Source organism: Paracoccidioides brasiliensis (genome assembly GCF_000150735.1).
Source record: "Paracoccidioides brasiliensis Pb18 unplaced genomic scaffold supercont2.1, whole genome shotgun sequence".
Taxonomy (NCBI): Eukaryota; Fungi; Ascomycota; class Eurotiomycetes; order Onygenales; family Ajellomycetaceae; genus Paracoccidioides; species Paracoccidioides brasiliensis.
This window is the reverse complement of record NW_011371358.1, coordinates 1,286,386-1,312,042: the sequence shown is the minus strand read 5'-3', so window position 1 is coordinate 1,312,042 and position 25,657 is coordinate 1,286,386. Positions and strand designations below refer to the sequence as shown.

Below are 25,657 nucleotides of genomic sequence, written 5' to 3'. Positions count from 1 at the left end.
AAACTTTTTTTTAAAAAAAGTTTTTTGTGATTCTTCATGTCTTTCCACTTTATTCAATTTTCTCAATTCTTTTTCATTAAATAGTGTCTTGTTCCTACAACTTTCTGTTTCTGTGAGGAAATAGATGCAAGGCAAGTGGTAACAGGTAGTAGGGCGATGGGGACAGTAAGATCTACCAAAGAAGAGTTTGCCTGTTGTGTTGAAGTTCGTGGACTCTTCGTAGATGCTCTAATTTTCCGATAGATCACATTATATCATGATCAGTTAGGTAACGTGGGTTCGATGAATACCCCAGCCCGTCAAGGTAGTTCCGCTTGAGTGCCATATTAATGCATTGTATTTATGAAGCATTTGAAATTCTTCGTTTTCATTTTCAAACGGCCCGCGGATTTCTACCGCTGAGACGAATGAAACACATGTGATCTGAAAGTTGTGCATTATGTCAAGACTCCAGAGTACGCTAGAATTGACATGACGACTTGCAATTGCATGTCAACAAGCACCCGGCTTTCCAGCTGAGGGGTGACAGGGCCTTGCCATATTGCTTAGAGATCTTACAAAGCCTAGATATCTATATGGATATTCAAGCTGTGGGTCGTAATGTGTATTGTCAAATTTGACTTTACCCAAGGAGAGAGTCGACTGTGTCGAAACCAGACAGTTGAGGTAACAATGCATGTGGCATATGGCTGTGGCATATGATAGTTACACACCATAACCACTCCTGGTCTTATCAGTCTTCTTGGGAAGTCAAATATGGAAGAGAAGGAGCTGTTGTTTGAGAAGCGACTTGTGATGAGATATGGACGGATATCGAGTTTCCAGCTGCTCATTACATTGCTATAAATGTCTGGACGATTTATTGTTGCGTGCTGGGTTATCTATATCTTGTGAGGGAGAAAGAAGATCGCTAGGACCCGGCTGCATCAGTGCTAGAGTCCATAGTATCGGTCGGGTGTCTTGATTCGTCCGCTCATATTATTCCAGTTGTTGGTGTAAAGATCATCGGCTCCAACCCCACACCAAACAGCAGGCATCACGCCTTCATTCCATTCCTTTCGACCGGGCGGATTCAAACGTCAATTTTTTGCATCTGAAAGTTAAGGCAAAGTTCGGAGTCGTGGAAGTTGCTCTGCTGACTCATCAGAATTAGATTTCTTGGCGCCAAGATACTGTGGTTTAAACCTTAGCCCTAAGAGGAAGGGACATCCTATTGGCTGAGGTGAGTGGAGCGGGGTACTTGGCAATGCATAGTCATGTCTATGGGGGCGCAAGTCACTAGATCTTGTAACTCTGTAATTTAGCAGACATGAGCTATCGATGACCCTCATTTCCATCTAAAATCGCATGAGAAAAGGGAGCTCTGATGCCGCCAATCTTGGATTGGGAAGGACAATCACAGTTGTCAATTATTCGTTGTAAAGGGTGCCAGAGATTGAATATTCCACTCGACATTTCTTCGTAGTAAGCACATAAAAGTAGATATATGAGGGATACAAGATATTTCTAATTGAAATCTACCAAGTTTTGGTTGTCGATACTTAAGCATCACAATACAGTCATAGATACATATGTATTAGAGAATAGAACATAGAACGCCAGTCTATCCCACGAGATGGAGATAAATATATTGCATTCAATACAGCATGGAGGGAAAAGAAATGGGGTCTATGCGCACCAAAAGAATCCACGGACGACAATAAAGTCATAAGAGTTCTCCAGCTCAATGTCCCAATTCTATCGTCAATTCGTAGCAACTTGCCAGTCTTCCTGGACAGTAATGCCCATAGCCTCACTGGCTTCCACGTCGCTGCTTCCACGCGAGCTCGACACTTGTTTATTCGGTTCACAAACCGCCGCATAGTGTTTTCCGGCCACTGGTCTTAATTGATGCTGTGAGTTGTTGTCGTTGAGCTGCTCGAATCCGCAGCCGTCAAGGCCTGGGCTCTTTGAGGGAATGGTGGATTGATAGACCGGAGTGCCGTTGTTTGAGTAGTTGCCATGCCGCAGCAAGGGCCGTAGGAGTGGAATGCACGAGAGCGTTATGGCTACGCTTGGTTCGAGGCCGGAAAAGATATTGGCGGATGGGAGGGAGTAGGTGATGTCTTTGAAGTCCATGGAGGAGAGAGTGTGGATGCGAATGGCACTGACGACGCATGTTCTTTTTTTTTATGGTAAGTCAGAAGATAAAACCAGGATGTAATATTTTGATTGCGCTCTGAAGGACACAGGAAGGGAGAAGAGAGACATACAAAAGTCCAATGCTAAAGACACCCATCAAGACGAGTTTCTTGTATAATTGCATCTGTAGCTTGAAGAGGTATGGCAATGGCAGGAGAAGGACCAATACATCGGTGACTAGGTTGAAAACACCAGTTATGGTGAAGGAGAGGACTTGGTCGCTGCATTTGCCTCCAGGGATTGTCTGGTCCCAATTGAAGGCGAAAGGCCGGCAAATAAGGCATCCCGCAACAATGGTTGCAATTGCCCATGAGATGATGAATACCATGGCACCTCTACCTACCCAGATGACGATAGGGACCGCGAATACTCTGGCGTAGAGCAAGAGAATGGACACCTTACAGAAGCTGAGGCTGAGTGCCCACAGAAACTGAAGCGGGATGAGAAGCTGGATGTAGCATTTAGTTTGTGTTGCAGGGTTCGTCGTGCTCTTCAAGGGTATCGGAAAGAGGGGATCTCCCTACCTTCAAAAGCTTGGTAATGGGCTCCATTCCGTACTCCATGAGGACTTTCGTCGTATGTCCATAGCCAATGCCACATTGAATAACACCTACCCTCGGACTCGTTAGAAGATTTCCTCCGGTGTTGAGACATGTTTTGAAATACGGTATGAGGACTCAGATCATTAGCATACCACTTACCCGTTATACTGACTGATTCTAATGTCACTGAGAATATCTACCCTTGTATTAGCAAGACACGGTTACTGATAAACAGAAGTTGTCACAAAACTCACACATGCAGCAATGATACAGTAGTCACTTGCATCTAAAACTCTGTAAGCGATGCGCCGAGCGAGAAGCCGTAGCGAGACAGCCAATACCGGAGTGATACTAAACGCGATTGCTACGCCTAGAACGGCTTTCTGATCAGCGGTCACGATGGGAAACGGCGGAGCCTTGGTTGGTGGTGGAAGTTTGTCCATGGAGGAAGAATATGTGGAAGGATTCTTGAGAATGGTGTTGCACGTAAAACAACATTAAGAAGAGGTAGAGGCACACAACCGCTGGAGGTCATGTAGGAACTGCCTTTGGGTTTTATTTAGGGAGAAGTTGCAACTCAGTCAGGCTGAAATAGATGTGATAGGCTTGGAATCCGTCTGCTTACGGCCCGCGACCTTGGGTTAGCAGACGGGTGAGTTCCCAATCCTCATGAAGGCAAACTGGTTTGGATCCCGCAGATCCACGATATCTTATGTTCAAGATTGCCACCAATAGGAGATTTTGCGGAAGTCTTGTCAGACTTTCAGGGGAACGAGTAGAGCGCACTCCACACAAAACCAGGTGGCCCACCGCTGCTGTTTCAACTTAGCTTCACATGAACTGGTGAAATCATGGCAAAGCCTCCATATGCATCTGGGAGAAGTCATGGTAATGATAATAATCATAGCCAAGTGCAAAACATGCGAGAATAACAACTCTTAAAGGGAGCCTGGGAGCAGAAGCAGGACATCCAATATTCGGTCATACCCAACTCATTATTTCTTCGAAAAGTTGTACAGTTGTATCATCCGCACGCAGAGGAGAGGAATAATGAGCCGTTTGAAACTTCTCAAGAATTTGTGGGCTGATTTAGCAACATTTTTCTCCCTCCGAGGTTTTTGAGGCGTCTGCCAAGCCTAAAAATCAATCACTAAAAGACGCCAAGGTAATGACGGCTCTTGTGTCAAGATTCCAAGCCAGCAAAGTGAAATCACATCACGAAGACAAAAGGGGGCATATCCCTATAGGAAATGGCAATAAATAACAGTAATCATTTGAAGTGCATCTCATTTTTTCTTGCATCTATTCTTCGCGACACTTGTTGATTATCAACAGTCAGTTTTTCGCCAACGAGAATTTCTGGAATAGAAATGTGGAAAATCTTGGGATATGTTTATCCATATAAACGCCGGGTCCTCAGAGAATTTATGAGCTGCTCATCCCATTGGTTAGATCCGCAAGGAGCGACAGACAAGCGTCAAAATGAAGGATTGAACTAGCTGATAACTTAAAACTGAAGGAAGCGTGTGCTAGTGGTGGACTTCGGGACTTCGGGAACAGGGCTAGCATTCCAATTGGCACGTAACAGCTGCGCTCCCGTAGTTGGAAGAGGCCGTTGAAACTTTATATCAAGTTTCGGGTCGAGGCTTGATGGACCTCTTCAGCTGATTGTAGAGAAGATTGAAAAGGAGCAATAATGGCAAAACTTAGAAAAGAGAGGAAATAGGATTTCTCTGACGGTGGAAATCTGTAACACTCAAAATACGGAGGTAAAACTGCGGGGAAGAACGTGCTGAAGAAACGGAGCACCGTTTAAATAATGAAAAGGCTCCGCCAGAGGCTTTTCTATTAGCCACAAGACAGCTAGCTCACCAACATAAACTAAACTTGCCCAGAGGCCAAAATCCGAGCTACGGGATGAAATATCGCAGCTTATCCCAAATGTTGTGCACATTGATGTTTTTGAAAGAATCGCGTGTTTCTATAAGCACTGTACCCACACTTTTCTCGCGAGACGGGAACCATGCGCCAGTTGATCGGTGACCAACCAATCACAAAGCTGACATTGAACTCGAGTAGGATAATATGTCAGAGAGTCCCAGCCCCGCAATCCTCCATCAATCCCGTCCAAACCCTTGCCATCGATTTTGGAAGTCATGGCAGGTTTGAAAGAGCTCACAGGTTTGGGTGGGCTGCAGATTACTGGCCTGCTTGGACTTGCTGCCCTGACACTCTGCATCTGGCGTCGATATTTCTCCCCAATCAGCGACATTCCAGGTCCATTTACAGCCAGCTTCACTCGGCTGTGGCATATTCTGCGCATTCTGAAAGGGGATCAGAACCTAGAACTTATTCGCTTACATGACACGCACGGTATGTTTGCTCTCCATATCTAGCTATTAGGATCAATTTAATTCCGCTAACCGAAATGCGGAAAACCAGGACACTTTGTTCGCGTGGCGCATAATGAGGTGAGTGTCAGCCATCCTGAAGCCATCAGGAAGATCCTTGGGGCACCGCTTCACAAGGGCAGCTGGTACAAAGTTATCGCCTTCCCGGATGGTCGCTTCGAGAATCCCATGTCCGCCACGGATCCCAAGGTGAAGATGGAATTGTCCAAACATCTCGCGCCTGCGTACACACTCTCCAACCTGCTGCATAACGAGGACAGAATCAGCAAAACAATCGAGTTGCTTCTGGGCTGGCTGGACAAGTTTTCTGCCTCCGGTAATCTAATCAATCTCGACCAATATTTTACCTTCACCACCTCTGATGTTGTCGGTGAGGCGGTTTTCTCCAAGCAGTTCGGCTTCTCGCGTGCAGGCCGCGACATCAACAATACGATCGCCAATGCACACCCCCAGGCCGCCTACGTCTCGGTCGCTGGTTTCTTCCGATGGTTCCACATTCTCTTCCTCAGCAACCCCGTCATCACCTGGCTGAACATTACGCCTTGGGGGCACCTTATTGACACGGCCATGACGGCCATTAAGGAGCGCCAGAAGAACCCAGATGCTCGTATGGATGCCGTAGCCCATTGGTTTCGCATGCTCCAGCAACATCCTGACCGCATGCAGTTGCACGAAATTCACAGCGCTGCATTCAACGCTGTCGCTGCGGGCAATGAAACTGTTTCTACGGCGTTGCAGGCGTTTGTGTACTTCATGATCCGTCATCCAAATGCCTGGAAGCGCGCGAGGGCTGAGATTGATACAGCAGGTATCAACGACCGTGTTGTCAGGTACACGGATGCGCAGAAGTTGCCATTCTTGCAGGCTTGTATCAAAGAGGCCCTCCGGATTTTTGGGCCGGCTTCTATGGGTTTGCCACGTATTGCGCCTGAAGGTGGCATAACTTTTGGTGACCAGACCATTCCTCAGGGAACCATTGTTTCGGTCAACATCTGGGTTATGCACTACTCGAAGGAGACTTGGGGTCCAGATGCCCGCGAGTTCAACCCAGACCGGTGGCTGAGTGAGGACACATTTCGCCTTGCAAAATATTTCATCCCAGTAAGTAGCCCCTATCCTAGCCGACCATTGGAATGGACAACGAGGAAAGTAATAATAATAAACTTTGTTTTTTGCTAACCCATATTCGTTGGATTGATTAATAGTGGGGGATGGGTTATGCCTCATGTCCCGGGCAGAACCTTGCTCGAATTGAGCTGAATAAGATTTGTGCAACGATCGTGCGGGACTATGATATCCGACAAGCCAACCCGGAACAGGAGTGGACGTGGAAAGCTTTCTTCACGGTGGTTCCGCATAACTGGCCATGTTATATTCAGAAAAGGAATAAGAAGGGATAAACACCCCTATATAACCTTGTTAGTCAGATGTTAGGAAGATGACACTTTTATGCACAATTGTGGAGTTGAGTGGAGTCTGCGAGATGGAAGACACATGCTTTTAATTCTTGAATTGCGCATGAAATTAAAGGTTTCGCTTTTGCTTCCAGAGCAATCGGTAGTCGGTTTTTCATTTCTTTCTCTCTGTGCAGTGCCGTATACAGCCCGGTTTAGTCGTCTCTCATTGAGTTGTAAGTATACCACCCATTCAACAATATGTTTTTCAGTCATCACGGTCCCAAGGCGAAGAACTTGTGTCCACGTAAGTAATATTGCGGGTGTTATTTGATGTCAACACTGTATATGCTGTATTAGCCTAAATTGCCTCGAAGCAACAACTCTCATCCGTTGTCTTTTCTACGCCCACTAAACGAGTTGGAAATTTTTGATCAACATCATACCACGTGACTTGATCAGATTTGGCCGCAATCCAACCTTCTCGAGAGCTTCAATCATCAGCTCGGAAAGACAGAATTTCGAAGAAGCATCGGATTATAGACCCTGCGTTTTTACTTAGATAGTATTCTCTAGAACTTTCCGACGTGAGCGTGTGGGCCAAATTTCATCTTAAACATATATATGGCTCCCTCACCTTACTCTTCTCAACGCCTCTATTACGACGGAAAAGTCCAACAATCCAGCTCGGGTAAATTGTTCCAGACCATTGACCCTTCCAACGCCTCTGTCCTAGCAGATATCGAATCTTCATCAAACAGAGATGTTGATTTGGCAATTGACTCGGCCCGAAGAGCTTTCCCCGCTTGGTCCCAGACTCCCCCCGCTGTGCGAACCAGAGTCCTCCTAAGAGCTGCGGGAATCCTTCGATCCAGAAACGATGAAATTGCAAAGGTCGAGACACAAGATACGGGCAAACCGTATTCAGAAACAAACACAGTAGATGTTGTTACAGGTGCCGATGTGCTAGAATACTTTGCAAGCCTTGTTGGCGGGGGCGGATTAAATGGTGAAACAACGCAGCTGAGAGAGGACGCTTGGGTATATACGAAAAAGGAACCACTGGGGGTCTGTGCTGGAATCGGTGCATGGAATTATCCTATTCAAATGTAAGAAAGATGAGATACCAGTCTATATGCAACATATTGAACAAGTTCTAATATCTCTCTTCCACCACCGCAGCGCACTTTGGAAATCAGGTCCCTGCCTCGCCGCTGGAAACACCATGGTTTACAAACCCAGCGAATTCACTCCCCTTCATGGCTTAATTCTCGCCCAAATATATACAGAAGCTGGTCTTCCCCCGGGCGTCTTCAACGTCGTCTACGGTGCAGGCGATGTTGGTGCATACCTCACCTCTCACCCGTCCATCGCCAAAGTCTCATTTACCGGCCAGGTGTCGACGGGGAAGAAAGTTGCCGGCTCCGCCGCCGGAAACATGAAATATGTTACAATGGAACTGGGCGGCAAAAGTCCACTCATCATTCTTCAAGACGCAGACATTGAGAACGCCGTTGACGGTGCCATGATGGCCAACTTCTTCAGCACAGGCCAAGTATGCACCAACGGCACCCGTGTCTTTGTCCCGAAGAGCCTAAAATCTGCGTTTGAAACCCGCCTAGTAGAAAAGATGCAATATGTCCGGGCTGGCTGCCTCATGGATCCAAACACGAACTTCGGCCCTCTCGTATCGCTCCCACACTACGAGAAGGTCATCAACTATATCCGCCACGGCATCGAGAAGGATAAAGCCACGCTCCTCTACGGTGGTCTGCAGGCTCCCAGCGTCCCCGAAAACCTGCGAAAGGGCTACTGGGTCACACCTACGATCTTCACGAACTGCGAGGATAACATGAAGATCGTGCAGGAGGAGATTTTTGGCCCTGTCATGTCGATCCTCACATATGATACAGTCGAGGAGGCCGTGAGGAGAGCAAATGATACACCACTGGGCCTGGCGGCGGGTGTTTTTACCCAGAATCTTAATATGGCGCACAAAGTTATTGCGCAACTGGAGGCGGGAATCACGTGGATTAATTCATGGGGGGAAAGTCCGGCAGAGATGAGTGTGGGTGGTTGGAAACAGAGTGGTGTTGGGGTTGAGAATGGGAGGAGAGGTCTTGAGGCGTGGGTGCGGAATAAAAGTACCCTGGTTGATATGAGTGGCGGAGTTGCCACTGCATTTACAAAGCTTTGAGTAAAAAAGGAGGAAGCTTGATAGAGAGGTTGTGGGATTTAGCAAGGGTTTTCTGATCTGGATACGGACAAATATGTGTTTTCAAGGGGCAGAGAAGCCCTGGCGGGATAACCGAATCGCTTCGTTAACTACGAGATCTGGGGACATGCATACTCCGCAGTGATTCCAAGAACACTCCCCATATTCGCCAATCAGCAACTCCCTCTTTTGAATGGTCAGCATCCTGCATTTTGACTTTATATTCTCTAACTGTTAGATCTGTATGATACATTAAATGACTCAACTTGATAAACAGGGCAGATCTCAAAACGATTAGTCAACGCTATAAACGCATGGGAGAATGGGCGCAATAAACAAAAAAGGGTTGGATTAAAAGGCCTGAAAGCGGTAAGAAAAATTGACTATGGAGACAGAATTAAGTCGTTAAAAAAAGGGGGGGATCCAAATTGACACATTCTCTGAAGGCGGCAAATTGAAAGAATGGGAAAAAGGCAACAAAATATCTTCCTTCATATAGAACCATAGAAAAAGAGAAAAAGAAACTGCAAAGACAACCTCCGTGGGTTGATCGGATGGGCAGTCCGCAGAATGCAGTCTTCGAAATAAGTTAAGATGTTAGGGGAGAAACTGGAGATAAGATGAGGATTGCCATATAGATCCCGAGAATATTATTCGGCTAATGAAATCGTAGAAATTTCTTAGATTTCTCTATCTCTCTCTGTGTGTGTTTCTTTTTTTCTTCTTCTTTTTTTCATTTTCTCTTCCTATCTCCTGGACAGGGTTGCTGGCAGAACTCGTGGTCTTCCTCTCTGGTGAATGAATGTATATCTCTGAAGCCGCGAAGCCGGTGGTAGCAGTGTCACGATGTCAGGAATGTTATTAAGACTCCAGCCAGGCTTTCCTTTCTCCAACACGCCCTTTTGGCTTATGGGTCATGCCTCACGTCTCAGCTGTATTAATTCTCGACCGCATCCGATCAAAGACCAAATCATCGGCAGCAATCATCGTCTCTTCAAGTCCTGCAATGGCCGAATCCTTTAAGCGCGATGACATACTATCTGGAGTTAGCTCGTCCAGTTCATCTTCCCTATTTCCATTAGCGTGGAAACCAGAAGTATCGATCTTGAGCGCGGCGGACTTTTCCGGCGTCGCTCCATCGTGCTCGTCAGAGGAGAGCGGCGGGGTCAGGGCTCGTGAGGAAGGTTGCGTATATTGCTTCGTGCGATGGACTAGGGGTGGTCCCTGCGTCCGTGCATCTGTTCCGGACTGCTCGATGCTGACGAAGTACTGAAAGTTTGCAAAATTGGTTAATCTTCACGTTTGCCATCACGTGTGATACTAGGAGCTTTGCAATCCATATATATATATATATATATATTTATATGCATACCTTGACAGTTTTCACTTTCAACTCCAGCGTCGCATCTTCATCCGCCACAATAAGCGGGTGCGGATGCAGCTGCAGCGCTGACAACGTCCACATGTGATTCACACCCCGCTCCAGCGCCTTCTGCAGCGCTGTTGCCTTGTGTGCGCCCGTTGCCACAATCACCACCTCACGTGCGTCCAGGATCGTCTGGATCCCAACCGTCAGCGACCTGCGTGGCACCCGCGATACATCGTTGCCGAAGAAACGCGAGTTGGCCAGGATGGTGTCGTATGCGAGTGTCTTGACGCGAGTACGCGAGTGGAGGCTGCTACCAGGCTCGTTGAAGGCGATGTGTCCGTCCGCGCCCACGCCGCCGAGGAAGAGCTCGATGCCGCCCACGGCTTGTATTTTGGCTTCATAGTCGGCACATTCTTTGGCTAGGTCTGGTGCGTTGCCATTTAGGATATTGATGTTGGCTGGGGAGATGTCGACATGCGAGAAGAAGTGCTTGTACATGAAGCTGTGGTAGCTTTCGGGGTGATCGCGGGGAAGGCCCACATACTCGTCCTGGTGGTTGGAGAGAGGGGTTAATCGGCTTCATTCATAGTTTACTTATGTTAGATGGGGGTCTGTCTACCATATTAAACGTAATGACATGTCTGAAAGAGATTTCGCCAGCTTTATACCGTTGGACCAGGATACGGTAGATGACCTCTGGACTGCTCCCGGTTGGTAGGCCTAGGACAAACGGCCTATCTGCGGTGGGGTTGAATTGTTTGATACGGCCTACACGGAAGACAACACACGCCAGTTAAAATCCATATGGCAATGACACGCACGTAGCTGCAGGATGCATTGGAAATGAATGAATGAAGTATATAACATTTTCCGTAGAGATCTCCTATTACGGGATCAATACAGGCAGAAAGTGGGGCGTCCATATACTATAGCAGTGGGGAACATACATGTAGGATATGCATGAACAAAAAGAGAAGACGGGTATAGTTATAGATATAGAGGACGAATGACATCACATACTGATGATATAATCCGCGACATATTCAGATACCGTCTGTGGGTCTTGTCTGATGATAACCCTCCTTCATTGCAAACAAAAACAAGACGTTAGATGGGAACCGTCAAAACGTATATGCGCGGAACCAGGAGAAGGGGGAAATGGGATCTTCTTACATGATGGTTACCGAACGGGACCTGAGCTCGGGTCGATAGCTATCAAAAACTTGGTGACGTTGGGTAGAGGCGGTGTTCCGGATTGCTTGAGATGGACGGGATTGTTCGAGCAACGGAGACGGAACAGCTGGAGAGAGCAGAATGTTGGTTACCGTTGGTTTGAGTTAATTATTATGGAATGGTTTTGTCAGCAGGAGTTAATATTGTTGTTTGAAGTATATGGAAACGGGGGAGGGATAAGAGAACTACAAGATGTTGAATCGAAAAATGAAGGATCAAACAATCAATCACCAACAGTCCCGTATGTTTTTGGCCTCTTCCATTTATTTTCATGCAGATTTATTAGAAGTCTCACAGCAAGATTAATTAAGAATGGCCTAATTAATTATTTTGTTCAGCTGTAGTGGTTAACTCTCTATTCAAAACTATCATAGACAGCTAGCTGAGTAAGCATTCCAGCACGAAATTTGATAGTTAATTTATCATCGTCGCAGTGGAGAAACCTAAGTAGGGTGACATGGCGGACAGCTCCCTCTTGATGGCGGCAAGTAATAACGAGATGGCCCCCATTTCAAAAACCTACGGAAGATCGAGTCTCTCCAACCAATGCCCCATTTGGCCAGGCGTCAGGGGGATGTATATTTTCTGCGGAGCACTTGAACCAAACCAACATCCCGCCCCTTTTGCCTCCCGTGTCCAACCTAAGTATGTATGGCCCAAAGTGTAGATGAAGGACATGGTACTGTGCGTGGCAAATTTTTGCTCCCGTTAGTTTAAATTATCTCCAAGGGTCGACTCGTCCGCTGGGCAATGTAACGGTTGTAGTGTTGATGGACAGCAATTAAGGTTGGTCCATTGCTGTCCGGGGTAAGGTATGGGGGCCATTGGATGTTGGACGATCAGCCAGGATATTCTTGTTCGTTCAGAACTTCTTTTCCCGTCGAACGGGCATCTCAGTATGCTCATTTGGGATCTGGATAGTGTGGCGATAAAACCTAGAATACGCACGGAGAACCATGGGTAACTAAGTGGATTAGGGAAAACATTACTTATCCAGGACGCTGGTTGATAGGTTTTTCGCATGCTCCTTGATTTTGCGTTCGGAAGAATAGACTTCCCGCAAGGAGGACCGAGATCCTAGAGGTTAAAGATAATTTTTTAATTTTGATGTCTCGTTTCAAGTAGTTAATCAAACCTAGCATTTCGACAATTCCTTGATTTACTTGGTTTTACAGGCGGTCTAATGTTCCCGGGGCCAACTCTTCAACTTCAACCCTCATCTTTCACCATACCCAACGGCTTCGCTCGCTCCAGACTTCCGTATCAAAAGGGGGCCAACAGACGTACGAGTCAACAATATTTCCCCTCGTTTGTTCCACGGCCTCAAACGACCGTTGGTATATATCAATCAGCCCCCCCTTGAGCGCGCTGCTGGCTTTGCGCTTAGCGAGCTTGCTAGCTTGAGAAACCCCCTAGCGCCAGCTAGCTGACCTTGGTTAATCTAATTCCGATTGATCATGGGAGCTAGTTGGTTGCTGGCGGCGCCACATTCCATCTGCAACTCCAACTGCACTGCGACTCACGAACTGTGACCGTAACAGCAGCCTTTCTTCCATCGTCGCCCGTTGAGCTCTGCTGCCCATCGAGCCCCACGCGCGATCCACCTCCCTCCGTTGAGTCAGTTAGGCAGTTGATTACCACCTCTCAAGGCGCCGCCAATCCCACCACTGCGCCCAAACCCGTGTAGGCTGTTCTGCCTATCCGTTTTACGGCAGAACACGGTGATTACCCGCGAGGTTCCTTCCTCTAAATCTGCTCCGAGTCCGAGTGGTCGCGAATATCGGAACTCGGCTGAGTAGTGCGGAGCCGCCTGGGCGAAACCCAAGGTGGTAGCAGCAGATAGACAGGTTCGACACAGTCAGCGGATGCTGCTTATGCATCACCCCATGGATGGCATGGAGATCGAGCTTCCTCTCGAGTGGGAGAACTTGGATAGGTAGGTAGGCTTCGGATTTAACAACTTCTCGTGCTGAAACCTTTTGTTACAATTGCAAACACCCTTTGCTCCCATGTGGTTGATTTCATCGATGGACTGTACATACCTACCTGCCTGCCTGCCTACATGTAAACAAGTTCTCTCTCCGCTTCCCATAGCATGTAACCATCGCCATTCGAATCGCGGAAACATTCTGCTACTGCAAATCAATCGCGCTGCATCCTGTCACTACCCTCTCCCCCCCCCCCCTCTCCCTCCATGCCAATCCATCTGACGTTCTTTTGTGTTTCCCCAACATATCCTCTCTGCAACTCGATTGATGGATGCTGCTCTGCATCCCAGACATGAAGATAACGTGCTTGAGCTAACAGAGAACCTCGCCAAAATGCGCGAGTTTGACTACAGGCAGATGGGGCAGCTCTTTGTCATGGGCTTCGATGGTACTAGTGTTAATTCTGAGATCCGTTCGCTAATCGAGGACTATCATCTCGGTTCCGTCATATTGACCGCTAAGAATTTGAAATGTGCAAACTCCCCTCCCCTATTTCCTTTCTTCCAACCCCGCATCTAACCAATATTTGTTCATTGTAATGTCTCTTAACAATACCACCACTCCCAGTACCCTTGGCCCTTTCGATATGTATCAATTTATCAGTTTCATTATCAGAGGACAAGGCATCATGATTGGACCATCCCAGCCACCTTCTCCATCATGGACGATGCCTTCGTTGAGCACTCTCATATTAACTAAAAATCGTTTTCAGAAGCTAATATTTAAATGTAGCGGCAGAAGAAACGACCAAGCTGGTGTATGAGCTACAATCCATCGCGCGGAATGCTGGCCATCCTGTGCCACTTATGATATGTCTCGACCAAGAAAATGGCGGTGTCAATAGTCTCTTCGATGAAATTTACATTCGCCAGTTCCCCAGCGCCATGGGGATGGCTGCGACTGGGTCGAAATCTCTCGCCAGAGAAGTTTCCAAGGCTACTGCTGAGGAACTTAGCGCAGTTGGTATAAATTGGATCCTGGGTCCCGTGCTAGATGCGTTGACGAATGCCAGAAACCAGCCTCTGGGTGTTCGAAGTGTAGGCGATGACCCCCAGGAGGTATCTGCCTATGGCATCGAGTTTATAAAAGGCTATCAAGATGCGGGCTTGGTAACTTGCGGAAAGCATTTTCCCTCGTATGGCAATTTAGATTATATGGGCTCCCAATCCGATGTTCCTATTATCACGGATTCGATTGAGCAACTCAGCGTGAGCGCGCTAGTTCCTTACAGGAGCGCAATCACTCATGGCATAGATTCCATGATGGTAGGAGGATGTGCAATGTCGTCTGCTGGGATGACCGTCATGCATGCCTGTTTGTCCGAGCAGGTTGTGGACGACCTCCTGCGAAAAGACCTGAAATTCGACGGCGTGGTCGTCTCAGAATGCCTGGAAATGGAGGCGCTCAGTTACAACATAGGGGTTCGCGGTGGGACAGTCATGGCCATGAAGGCGGGTTGTGACATCATCCTGTTATGTCGTTCTTTCTCTATTCAACAGGAAGCTATCAATGGGCTAAAGGTAGGGGTAGAGAATGGTATGATTAGTAAAAGCCGGATACGCGAATCGTTGCGAAGGGTCCTGGATATGAAGTCGCGATGCACGTCATGGGAAAAAGCATTGAATCCCCAAGGAATCAGCCTTCTTTCAAGAATGCAACCGTCACATACAAGTCTGTCCACCAAAGCATATAACAGTTCCCTCACCGTTGTCAGAGATAAACACAATTACCTTCCGTTAACGAGTATCCTGGAACCCGACGAAGAACTTCTTCTCCTCACACCTTTGGTCAAACCACTCCCTGCGTCTGCCACGTTATTATCGATTGTTACCGAAAACTCAAATCGACCATCACTCTCGACTGATGCCGTCTCATGGGAACGCAATGCTTCCGTGATGAGTGGCGAGAGCGTTTTCAGGGAGTTTGGGCGGTCATTGGCCCGACAGAGGAACGGGCGAGTTTTGCATACCTCCTACACGGCCAACGGTGTCCGGCCTGTCCATGAAAATTTAATCGATCGTGCAAGCGCAGTCATTATCGTCACTGCTGATGCAAATAGAAACCTCTACCAAAACGGTTTCACCAAGCATGTGTCCCTTATCTGCAACTCCCAATTTTCTCCCAGTGGAGAACGTCGCGCAAAACCTGTGGTTGTTGTAGCTGTCAGCTCGCCTTATGATTTTGCTACAGATCAGTCTATAGGGACCTATATTTGCACCTACGACTTCACAGAAACCGCCCTTCAAACTCTAGTCAAGATTCTATATGGAGAGCTGGTACCCACTGGCTCACTTCCCGGCTCTCTCAGCCGTAACCAGAGACTGCAACAATCAAGACAACACTGGTTGGTGGAGAATTGGAACGAAGACCGGGATACCCACGCTCTCGATAGTCTCCTCAATATTGTTAGAGAAGATGTTACTCAAGGCCAACGATCTGAACTTTTTAGCGTAACCACCTCCACTCTACTTCTACGCAACAACGACGTGGAAGAGTCTCACTTCGTAGTAAGAAACAGTAGCACTCATTCGCTCTATGGATTCTGCTCGACATATTACTTCAAATCCACCGGAACCGGTGTGATCGGCGCGCTTATTGTTGACCCTTCCCGCCGACGAATGTCCATTGGCCATTCACTTCATAACCGTGCAATCCGAACACTGATCCAACGTCCGGGCATCCGAAGCTTCCAGCTCGGCGCCAGATTACCCGGGATATATCTGGGAATCCCCACAGGCAACCCAGTGGAACGCAAGAGGCTTAGGCAGTGGTTCGCCAATCTGGGCTGGAACACAGCCCTCTCTCGCTCAGTGTGCAGCATGGTCCTGCGAAATCTCGAAAACTGGACGCCACCAGAGGGACTAACGAAAATCCTACAGAGCTCTGATGTGGATTATGATCTTGTTTATGGCTGGGAGTATGCAGACTCGGTTCTGGATCATGTCAAGACTACATCGCGCGTGGGGGTTATGGAGCTTTACAAGAGGGGGCTAAGCGGTGCGCCTGGAAGTGGTATTATTCGGGCTAAACGCCGTGAAGACGGAACGATACTGGGTAGTGTGTTAGTATATAATTCTACTTCGACACTGGCGGAGGCAATGCCCGCCCTTAGGGAAACTCACGCGATCTCCGGGGCGATCTCTTCGCCAGTGATATCCCCTTCAGTGGGGGAGTATGCCACGCTGGTGCAGGGATTAATATTACTGGGGATCAAGCAGATACGAAAGCAAGGGGCTAGTGCAGCAGTTCTTGATTGCGTACGTACATTTTGTTGCTCCTGTTTTACTCCTTGGCTCTCTCCATCTGTTAATTGCACCTTTTTCCATTATGCAACGAGAGCTTTTCCACCAATCCCCTCCTTCCCATCCATGTTTGGGCTTCGAAAATTTTATCCTGTGGCTAATCATGTCCCTTGACGCAAAATAAACAGGTTGACGGCGACGGAAATTATGATAGTCTCTCCTCCATGGGATTTTCTGTGCTGCACAGCTTCGATGAAGTCACCTGCGACGTTTCGAACTGGAATATGATGTCCGCTTCATGAGCGGGAGAGAGCACTTTACCTTCCCGACTCTATACCGAATAACTCATTAGCACGGACGCCACATTTCTTCTTCCCTGATAAATCTTCTCATCAGATAATTTTATTCGATCTTCCTTTTGCAGTTCCCTTAAACCCCTCTTCCCTCTTTTTTTTTTTTTTTTTTTTTTTTTTTTTGAGCGTTCTCAAAATATCACATCGGCTCTAAAATATGCTCGCCGCATTTTTCTTTCTTTTTTTTTCCTTTTGCTATTGAGCGTTCAAGTTTCTCATTATTTCAATGGATTTTTCTCACTTGCATATACGCTGTGTATATGTTGTGCTATGGCAAGTCTTGTGAATGTATTAAAATTTCCTCTTCCTCTACCAGTGCCCTCGAACCAACGACCTTCTGATCTATTCACCACCATTTATTTTTTCATCTCGGATCCTCACCTCCTGACCCGCTTCTGATCCACGTTCCATCTCACCTCATTCTCACATGAAATTAATGTCAATTCGATCGCCATGTTATTTTCCTGGTGGGTTTTATTTCCTTATTCCTCTGTATGGGCTACATAACCCGATTTCTTTCCCTTGATTTTCCATGTATTTATTTCATTGCCATCTTTCATTTTTCTTGGCACCTGTTTTCAGTGTGGCAGAGCCCTTTGGCCGTTGGGTTTGGGAATTTCTTTCTCAGGTCTTCTCTCTCTTCTCGGTCTTCTTTCATTGCTGTAAATACTATACCCAGTTGAAACCGGGTTATGAAGATTCTTGCTACTTTTTTTTAATATGGATAAAAGGAGATGGGTATCCACTTTTTAACGCCTTGATTAAATATATTAATCTTATTCACCGCTTTCTAGTTGGAAAGCATACCTCAGAAATGATAGAGCAGATGTTACCATTCCTGTGGTTTCTATAGATATGTTGAATATAAGAAGTATTTTATTCCCATTTCAACGATAATTATAATACGTGGTGCAAGTATCTAACAATGATACAAAATTTTGGCACCTACATTGAGCATGAACTGCCCCATTACGAATGTCAACTATCTCTTAAGGTTCCCACCCGCTGATATGACCAATTTAGTTAACCGTCCATAAATCATCACAATGTCAACTACGAATTCCGAACCAAAGAAATCGGGGCATCACTGCACCACCATGGACCAAAAACGCCAAAAGCCTAGTTCTAGCATGCTATGGGAGAAGCAGGCTGCGGCCCATGGATGGATGCATGCATGCATGCATTATAATCATCACTCTTCACTAGATATGCCCACCATATGCAATGAATCATTCCACAGCCTTGCCTGGTTTCGGGGCTGTAGAGGTGACTCGCACTAGCTGAACTCCAATCGTCACCATCATCCTCTCTCTCCGGGTTCCGCTTCAGAACAATCGGAAAGATACCTACCGCCTCTACCTTCCCGCTCCTTACCAATGGCGGCCCAAATGGTAGTGGCAGCACCCCTGCTCACGGCTTTTGATGAATTTCACTTGATCAGGGTTTTGAGATATACCCTCGAAATGTTCTGCGGAGAGGTGTTTCCCCAGCTGAGTGGGAACACCCCCGGGATGCAAGCTTGTTGCATGGAGACCTTGGCTCCCGAAGCGGACGTTCTATCTCATTGACCATATATATGTTTGCCGTTCTGGACGGCGCGTATGCCCGGAAGGGGGTGTACCCTCCTTATTGAAAATTATAATTATCGGGAGCGTTAATGCCGCCGACTCTTGTGTCCCGAAGACGACACTGTTTCCACACGAAACTGGAACTCTGGCGTGGTGGCACCAGATATCAGCGCAGGTTTCAGACAGTTGGAAGAGCAGAAAATGGGACAAATGGTTGATTGCAAGTTGAGATTCATAGCCGTCGGTTGTGAGCAGGAGATCCGGCAGGGGCCATTACGCCGGCGTTGTTGATGAGAATATTAACTTTGTCTGTCTTTTCCAATATTTCCATCGCTGCATTCCGGACGCTCTCTAGGGAAGCCTGATCCATCTGGACCAGGGTGCATCCTGTCTGGCTGAACTTCTTCCCTGAGGGGCGGTTTTGGCTTTTTCCAAGTCCCCGGCTGTTAGGTACAGCGTCGCCCCTGTTGCTGGGATTGCGCAAACGGTTTCGACGCCAATGCCAGAAGATACGCCAGTGATGACTACCCTCTTTCCTTCCAGTTTGTGCTCCATGCCCTCATCTTGGACGTGAAGTCAGGGATCTCTTGCGGGTTAGCGTGAGCTGCGGCGTATCGAGACATCTTCCAAAATATTTGGGAGAAAAAAGTAGCTAATCGAAAGACACTGCCTTAATGGCATAATCATTCGGGCAAAGCCTTATCTTCAAGCAAACTGAGGAAGGAATCTGGACCCTTTTATAGAGCTTCTGGGCTTCCTAGGATGTGAATATGCTGCCCATCGTAGACCAACGGGCGGGCTCCCTGTTTTCGGGTCGAACTTTACCCGGAAAATATATGGAAATGAAGTGCGATCCATTTATCTAACAGAAAAAGAGATGTTTAATAGATTTTACAAACATCTTTAAGGTCGGGGGGGTTAGTCGCTGAGGGAGGGGGTTCCCAACGACTCTGATACAATATTAACGGAAAGGTATTAGCAACACTCCAGGGGTGCTGGGGCCTGCCTGGATTATAACCACTTCTTTTCTACCTACTCCAGCAGAAATACATTTTAATGGGGTTTGCCAATACTTTTGCGGAGTGACTGTGGTATAACTATAGTTATCCATGGAGATGGGATACACCGTAAATTCCCAAAACGAACGGCCCAGAATAACAACCAAGAAACTGTGACAATCACCCAGCGGGAAATATTATTGGGACAAAGTTGGGAACTGTGCAGCATATATGTAGAGATATATTCAAGACAATAAACTCTGGGGACCATTCAACATGAAGTCCATTCTAATTAGGTGAAGTCAAGTGAATGATACTGTGATTCTCCAGCGTGGTAGTAGTAATAATAACAATAATAATAATAATCAGAGAAACAACATGGAATTTAAAAAAGGTTTAGTGACTGTGCTCAAGAATTTACGATAGAAGAAAATGAGATTTATGATTGTCTGTCGTTGACTCGGAACTAGTTGGGAATAGCTGCCAGATAGCAGATGCGGGACCACCGCACGGCGATTCATATATATTTACAACCACTACTGTATCGGTGTCTAATCTTATCACAGGCACTTGGAGGTTGTCCGGAGGAAATGATGAAAAGAGAGGTGAGATTACGCGTATGTATGTCCATGTATGTATGTACGTACGCACAGTCCAATCTTCAAACAGGTGAGAGATCATGGATAGAATGTACAGCCCATATTTTGTCCAAAACATATAATTTTTCAACACAATGGCAATAATAACTTTTTGCCATCCCCTATTTTTCAAATCGTCAGACAGTCATTCCCTTTTCTAGGATTTTCAGAGCGGAACTAACGGTTCTTGGGCGCAGTAACTGTAGTCAGTATCGAATTGACATTGAAGGAGAAGGCGAAGCATAGATCAATCAATGCTCACCACCCTGAGGGTATAGTTATGGCCCAGACGTTGAGATTAGAGAAGGGACATTAGGGACTCGAGTAAGTGACAAGCGATTCGAATGCACCGTTGCGTCAAGGACCCAAGGTGCATTAGGGCCCGTTAATAGTCGACGAGGAAGACAGCTGTGCGAGATGCCTGTGCCGTTGGCAGGTATGGTTCAAACGCTTCCCCTCCAATTTGGCCCTTGTTTTCGGATGTTCAACGGGAGACCTGTGCGCTAGAACGGATATGGGTCCGATATTCGGCCTGGGCCGTTAGAATGCTTCAAAAGGAGGAACTCCGGGCCGCAATGTTATTGCACTAAAACAGGTTTATCACCCAGGATTGATCACTTAAGATTCACAGATTCACTTCTCTCGTTGGAGCGGTAATGGATCCCTAACTGTATCAGGCGCTGAGTCAAATGGTGAAATTAACCTGATATTCCTACGCTAGCCTGGTTTATTGCAAAGGGGAGAATTCTCGCGTCCGAAAGGAAAAGGGAAAAAACACGTTAGACGGAAAAAACAACCCTTAAACTTACTTGTGCATACACGCGTATGTAAGTGCTTTAATAGACTCTCTTCTGTCCAGGACGGGTATTCAAAAGCCCAGGCCCCTGTAGCGTTTGAGCCATAGCGTCATAGAGCTTGGTATATTTGTCCCTTGCCAAATATTCTCAGGGCAAAGTGCTCTGCGCAGGCCACTGAATTAGCCGTATCTGAATCTCCGCAACCATTTCAATCGGCGCATTCAGCCCTTTTGCACTTGGGGCGTACGGTGCCCGAAAGCCAGCAAGCCAACATACAATCAGCCAAAAGAGCCAGAAAGGCTAGTGTTGAGACATGCTATGCGCCCGCCGAGTCTACTCGTATCACGATTTTTGTGTATTTTAAGAGCCTAAATCAACATTAGAACCGTTGGAATGCAAGTGAGAGTCTGTGGTAGAAATCAGACGTCCAGTGCCTTCACAGTAACTACCATTCAGACAAGGCGAAAGACGAAGCAGTCAAACCCCAGAAAGGCTGTGGCAGTAGATGCTATCCAGAAATCGGAGGTATCAGAACAGGCATACAAAACCGTCACTGACCGAATAGAACAACAAAAGCGTTGAAAATGCACGAAGCGAAAGATGCATATCCGGCAATTGATGATTGCATCACAATAGACTTGACACACTTTCACAGGCAGTATCTGCACGAAGATGGGGAAAGATGAGGACGAAGTGACTGCCTAGGAGGCACAATCTGGCTACCGTGGTTGAGTGATTTGACGAAGTTTAAAAAGACATCAAAGCAAAACAAGGTCGGTTGTGGGGAGGATGATCCAATCGATATTTTACCCTCCCCAGACGCTAAAGAGATCTTCTGAAGATATTGTTATTCCCCCAACTTTCAGCTAGCCTTCACTACGTTTCAGGCTCAAGCCCACGAAACACAGTAAGGCTTTTAGTTAAGTCTTGAGTATGGGGTTAACTAAATTACAGATTACCCCACTGTCAAGTTCTCAACATTGTTTTAGCAACATCAAAATCCTCGGGGGGAGGGCCCTGGACCAACACAGGGGCTTATATTATTGAACAAGCACATCCGGGACCCGGCGCCCTCTCGTGCAAAAGCTGCAAATAAAAGAGGCACAAGCTGGTAAAACTGAGGTCAGGTTCCTTGGGAGGACCACCAGCTTCTCTCGAATCCTTGGTGCATGGGGTGGGTTCCCCGGAACAAGCGGATTTCGGGTTTTTCAATCTCCGCATCTCAATCAGAAGCCGGGAAAACTGGTTTCGTGGAACTTCCTCCTGCTTTCATATGGGCGCTCGTATATTTATAAAAACTTATCCCTATTATTGAGCAGTACGCTGCACAACATATAAAACCACGGTCATAATCCATGTTGCCCCCGTATTCGCTTGATCAAAAATGCGATTTGATCTCCAGATCCTCCCGCCTCATTCCATGAGAACATTCTAGAAGAGGACGAAGAAATAAAATAAAAAGTAATAAAAATAAAAAAAAAAAAAAAAAAAAAAAACCATAACAGTCTTGTGGAGACGACGATGGCGGGCTAAAACTCCCCGTTCCCCATTCTCCCTTGCCGAGCATAGCCGGTCCATGCAGGTGCTGGTCAGACTCACTGGTCATGCGTCCGATTCTGTTTAGATATGGCCTTTATGGGGGATGGGGGGATGCCCTGGGGTGGATTAACCGGGTGTCTGCTGCAAAACGATATGGCGGGTTGTGGCATTTTTTTTGTATGCGGTAACTAACTATTAGTTAACTAACTAGTTAGTTAGTTAACTTACATGGTTAGAATTGAGTTAGAAGGAAATGCGCAACCTGGACTAAGCCCGTGGAAGACTTCACCGCGGCGCAGATAAACGAGGCAAAAGAAACAAATAGTTAGTTATCCTCTTCTATCTGTTGTAGATTATAGATTGTTAAAGAAGACATTAAGATGCCGCTCCGCCGTGACTAGCAGATTGCGTAAGCCAAGCAGCTTCCCGAGCCTGCGTCCTTTTTTAACTCCGGGGACACACACTGCAGGTTCGAATCATAATAATTATGATTTGTTTTTTAAAGTTCCAGCTCCTTTTCATCTTAACTACCTTTTGGAATTCTGAATTTACCCTTTTCCAATCTATGCGTCGAATCCGCTTCATGGATCATGCCATCTCCCATTTGACATGTGTTCAGGGTCTGTACCTCATCCAATGACGAGCACTATCCCGAACTACCCTATCTAAGCGAGATAAGGCACGATGGAATCGCATCGCATTGAATCGTCTTCACTTCTCCTGTCATCTTCGCAGTGTGGCTACCTGCGAGTGTCGTGGGTTTTATTTTATTTTTATTTTTATTTTTTATTTTTATTTTTTTTTGGGGGGGGATTTGCGCTATTAACTATCACCTTCGTTTTCGCTTTCATTTTCATTTTCAGGTAGGTAATGAGGAGGAGGCAGGTCTCTGCCTCGCTTAACGAAGAGGGGGAAAAGTAGGCCATACATGGATGATGGCATGTCTCTGTTGGTCCTTGCCGTTGATCGATGTGCATTTTGTTTCTCTCCGACTGTACCCTTCAGATACAAAGTCAGTACGCACATATACCATCCATCTTGGATCTTGGACATCACCAACTAGACGTCAGTTAGCCGTTTCGTTACCGCTAGCAGCTGGTAATTCTCCATTAGTGCTCGACGAACTCCCATTCAAGGGAAGATTGATTAATGCTGTCCAGAAGGAAGCCAAGAGAGAAAAGAATATTGTTCCTGCATCTATATTTACGCCCTTCCTTAACGGCCGTGATATTATAACTAATACCATTTGAGTTTCAACCGTTGTCTTAGACAAAACAGGTGAAAGCAGCATAGGATCTTCCCCCCCCCCCCCCCCCCCCCTTCCCGAGAAATTCACTTATTATTATTAGCAAACTGTTATGGAATCCGAGAGAAAAACTTCCGTGACCGAGATTTGATTATTTTTCTACCAGGGTTATTATTTTGGTTTCTTGTTTTGCTGACCTTTGAACCACCCCTCTAATCTTGCGCTGATTGTCAGGCGGTGTCTTCTCCAAATGATTGGGTCGGAGGAGTATTGATCAGCTCCTGTCAAAGAAGAGCCTTTACCGCTAGGTAGGTGGCCAAGTGGGGATTTCAGGATTCCAAAGAGGAACAAAGCGGAGAGGCAGTGATTGCCGACAGTAAGCATCCAATAATCTGATGAGCTGCGGATGCCGTATCTTGACCAAGAGAAACTTATTGAGGGTATTTTCTTGGGATTACTTGCTGGCCCTGTGTGTGACATTATCCAGCACATCAGAGGCGTACGACAAAAGGGACATTGCAATTAATTTTTGATTCTCGTTTGTGAGTTGCTCAGACTGTTCTCGAAGAATCACTTATTTCGGACATCTTCTCTGGGAAAGGGGGTGTTAGCAGTGTATTTAGTAACAATATGTTAAACCAGCAGGGTTCCTCTGCAGCCATGGTTGAGTCTTGGGAGAATCTCTCAAAGCCTAACGTTTTTCACCATGGAAATGGTAAATGCCAATAATAAATACAAGTCGAGCATGCATTGTGCTGATGTTTGGCCACAAATTGGATGTGGCGTTCAAGAAAATATTAGGTATTGATAGGAAGGATTTCTCAAGGTCAGCTAACCCATGTAGTTACGGGCGAAGTCCAAGGCGCAATGAGAGAGCATTTATCAGAAAGGCAGATGAGACGCCGAAAAGGACTCGAGATCAATTTCTCTCATATAGTTAACTCACTAACAGAAGACAAAGATATTCTTGTCCCCCCCCCTTTTTTTTGATGGATTTCCCCTCCTGGAGAGTTGTTACCTCCCATGTGTTGTTCATTTTGGTCGATTCTATTCTAATCCAGGCCTGAGGCGAGACTTGAGACGAGGCAATGAGCCTGGATTTTGGGCTACCAAGAAACTCCTGACCACGTGTTGTGACGAAACTTTGAGTTCCAGATTTGCAGCGATACGATTACGCGTGAACCGTGGTTCCGTTGATCAAGTTTTCTTGGAATAACTTAATCGAAGAGCGATCCGCAATAATCAAGGTTTGGGCGTTCAGATCTCGACATCTCGTTGGTTTCAAGTTTTCTGAGGAGGTTCTAGCATGGAACAATCTAGGCGTTCAGTTGAACGTGGTATTAAAAAAGTTGAATCAACCGTGACGTTCTTCCCCCCCCCCCCCCCCCCCAATTAAAACTTCATGCACTAGCATACCCTCACACATATCTCACACACTTAATTACCCTTCGCCAACCCTAATCCTAACGTTCCCTTAACTTAACCTTTGTTGTTGAGGTGGTGAGGCGGAATAACTAGCGATCGTTTAGTAGAACGTTGTGATGGATTTGTTGCAAAGCGGGCCCCAACTTTTAAACCACGCTCAAATTGTTCCCTGTACAATCTCGTGTCCGCTGGGTGTTTTTCTCTTTCTGCTCTTTTGCTTGCTGAACGGGCCCGTTCCGGGTGATTCATAGAGCTGGTATGAAGTTAGATGTTGAACTGCCGGGGAATGAGCGGGAAGGGTCCACAAATGGCCCCAAGCTAAATATTAAAGGGGCCATATGCTCAACGATACCGGGGTGGATGTACTGTAAGCATGCACATGCATTCATACATGTCTGGGGAAGAATACCTGCAAGGTAACTATGTTTTGTCCGGCATAGCCAGCTGACCTTGCCTCCAGAAGCGGTGTATGCAACCCGCGTACTTCAATCCCAGGGGATGAAATTGAGATGCAGAGA

General features: G+C 46.6%; 7 protein-coding genes across 7 annotated transcripts; 4 read left to right on the top strand and 3 right to left on the bottom strand.

Moving 5' to 3' along the window:
• Positions 1-1,743: 1,743 nt before the first annotated feature.
• PADG_00404 (uncharacterized protein) lies at positions 1,744-3,166 on the bottom strand (the record flags this gene model as incomplete). Its single annotated transcript, XM_010758032.1, has 5 exons — positions 1,744-2,161; positions 2,253-2,629; positions 2,706-2,791; positions 2,883-2,919; positions 2,978-3,166. The coding sequence occupies 5 exons, from the start codon at positions 3,164-3,166 to the stop codon at positions 1,744-1,746; spliced, it is 1,107 nt and encodes a 368-aa protein (XP_010756334.1).
• A 1,713-nt stretch (positions 3,167-4,879) lies between these two features.
• PADG_00403 (uncharacterized protein) lies at positions 4,880-6,534 on the top strand (the record flags this gene model as incomplete). Its single annotated transcript, XM_010758031.1, has 3 exons — positions 4,880-5,096; positions 5,166-6,235; positions 6,340-6,534. 3 exons carry the CDS (start codon positions 4,880-4,882, stop codon positions 6,532-6,534), a joined length of 1,482 nt encoding a protein of 493 aa, XP_010756333.1.
• Positions 6,535-7,152: 618 nt separating this feature from the next.
• PADG_00402 (uncharacterized protein) lies at positions 7,153-8,725 on the top strand (the record flags this gene model as incomplete). The annotated part of the gene is made up of 2 exons (XM_010758030.1): positions 7,153-7,637; positions 7,711-8,725. The coding sequence occupies 2 exons, from the start codon at positions 7,153-7,155 to the stop codon at positions 8,723-8,725; spliced, it is 1,500 nt and encodes a 499-aa protein (XP_010756332.1).
• A 939-nt stretch (positions 8,726-9,664) lies between these two features.
• PADG_00401 (glucosamine-6-phosphate deaminase) lies at positions 9,665-10,979 on the bottom strand (the record flags this gene model as incomplete). The annotated part of the gene is made up of 4 exons (XM_010757510.1): positions 9,665-10,012; positions 10,116-10,661; positions 10,732-10,880; positions 10,934-10,979. 4 exons carry the CDS (start codon positions 10,977-10,979, stop codon positions 9,665-9,667), a joined length of 1,089 nt encoding a protein of 362 aa, XP_010755812.1.
• A 2,621-nt stretch (positions 10,980-13,600) lies between these two features.
• On the top strand, positions 13,601-16,877 carry PADG_00400 (uncharacterized protein; the record flags this gene model as incomplete). Its single annotated transcript, XM_010757509.1, has 3 exons — positions 13,601-13,805; positions 14,066-16,590; positions 16,764-16,877. The coding sequence occupies 3 exons, from the start codon at positions 13,601-13,603 to the stop codon at positions 16,875-16,877; spliced, it is 2,844 nt and encodes a 947-aa protein (XP_010755811.1).
• A 1,851-nt stretch (positions 16,878-18,728) lies between these two features.
• PADG_00399 (uncharacterized protein) lies at positions 18,729-19,119 on the bottom strand (the record flags this gene model as incomplete). Its single annotated transcript, XM_010758029.1, has 2 exons — positions 18,729-18,960; positions 19,025-19,119. 2 exons carry the CDS (start codon positions 19,117-19,119, stop codon positions 18,729-18,731), a joined length of 327 nt encoding a protein of 108 aa, XP_010756331.1.
• Positions 19,120-21,322: 2,203 nt separating this feature from the next.
• Positions 21,323-21,511, top strand: PADG_00398 (uncharacterized protein; the record flags this gene model as incomplete). The annotated part of the gene is made up of 1 exon (XM_010757508.1): positions 21,323-21,511. The coding sequence occupies one exon, from the start codon at positions 21,323-21,325 to the stop codon at positions 21,509-21,511; it is 189 nt and encodes a 62-aa protein (XP_010755810.1).
• Positions 21,512-25,657: the final 4,146 nt, after the last annotated feature.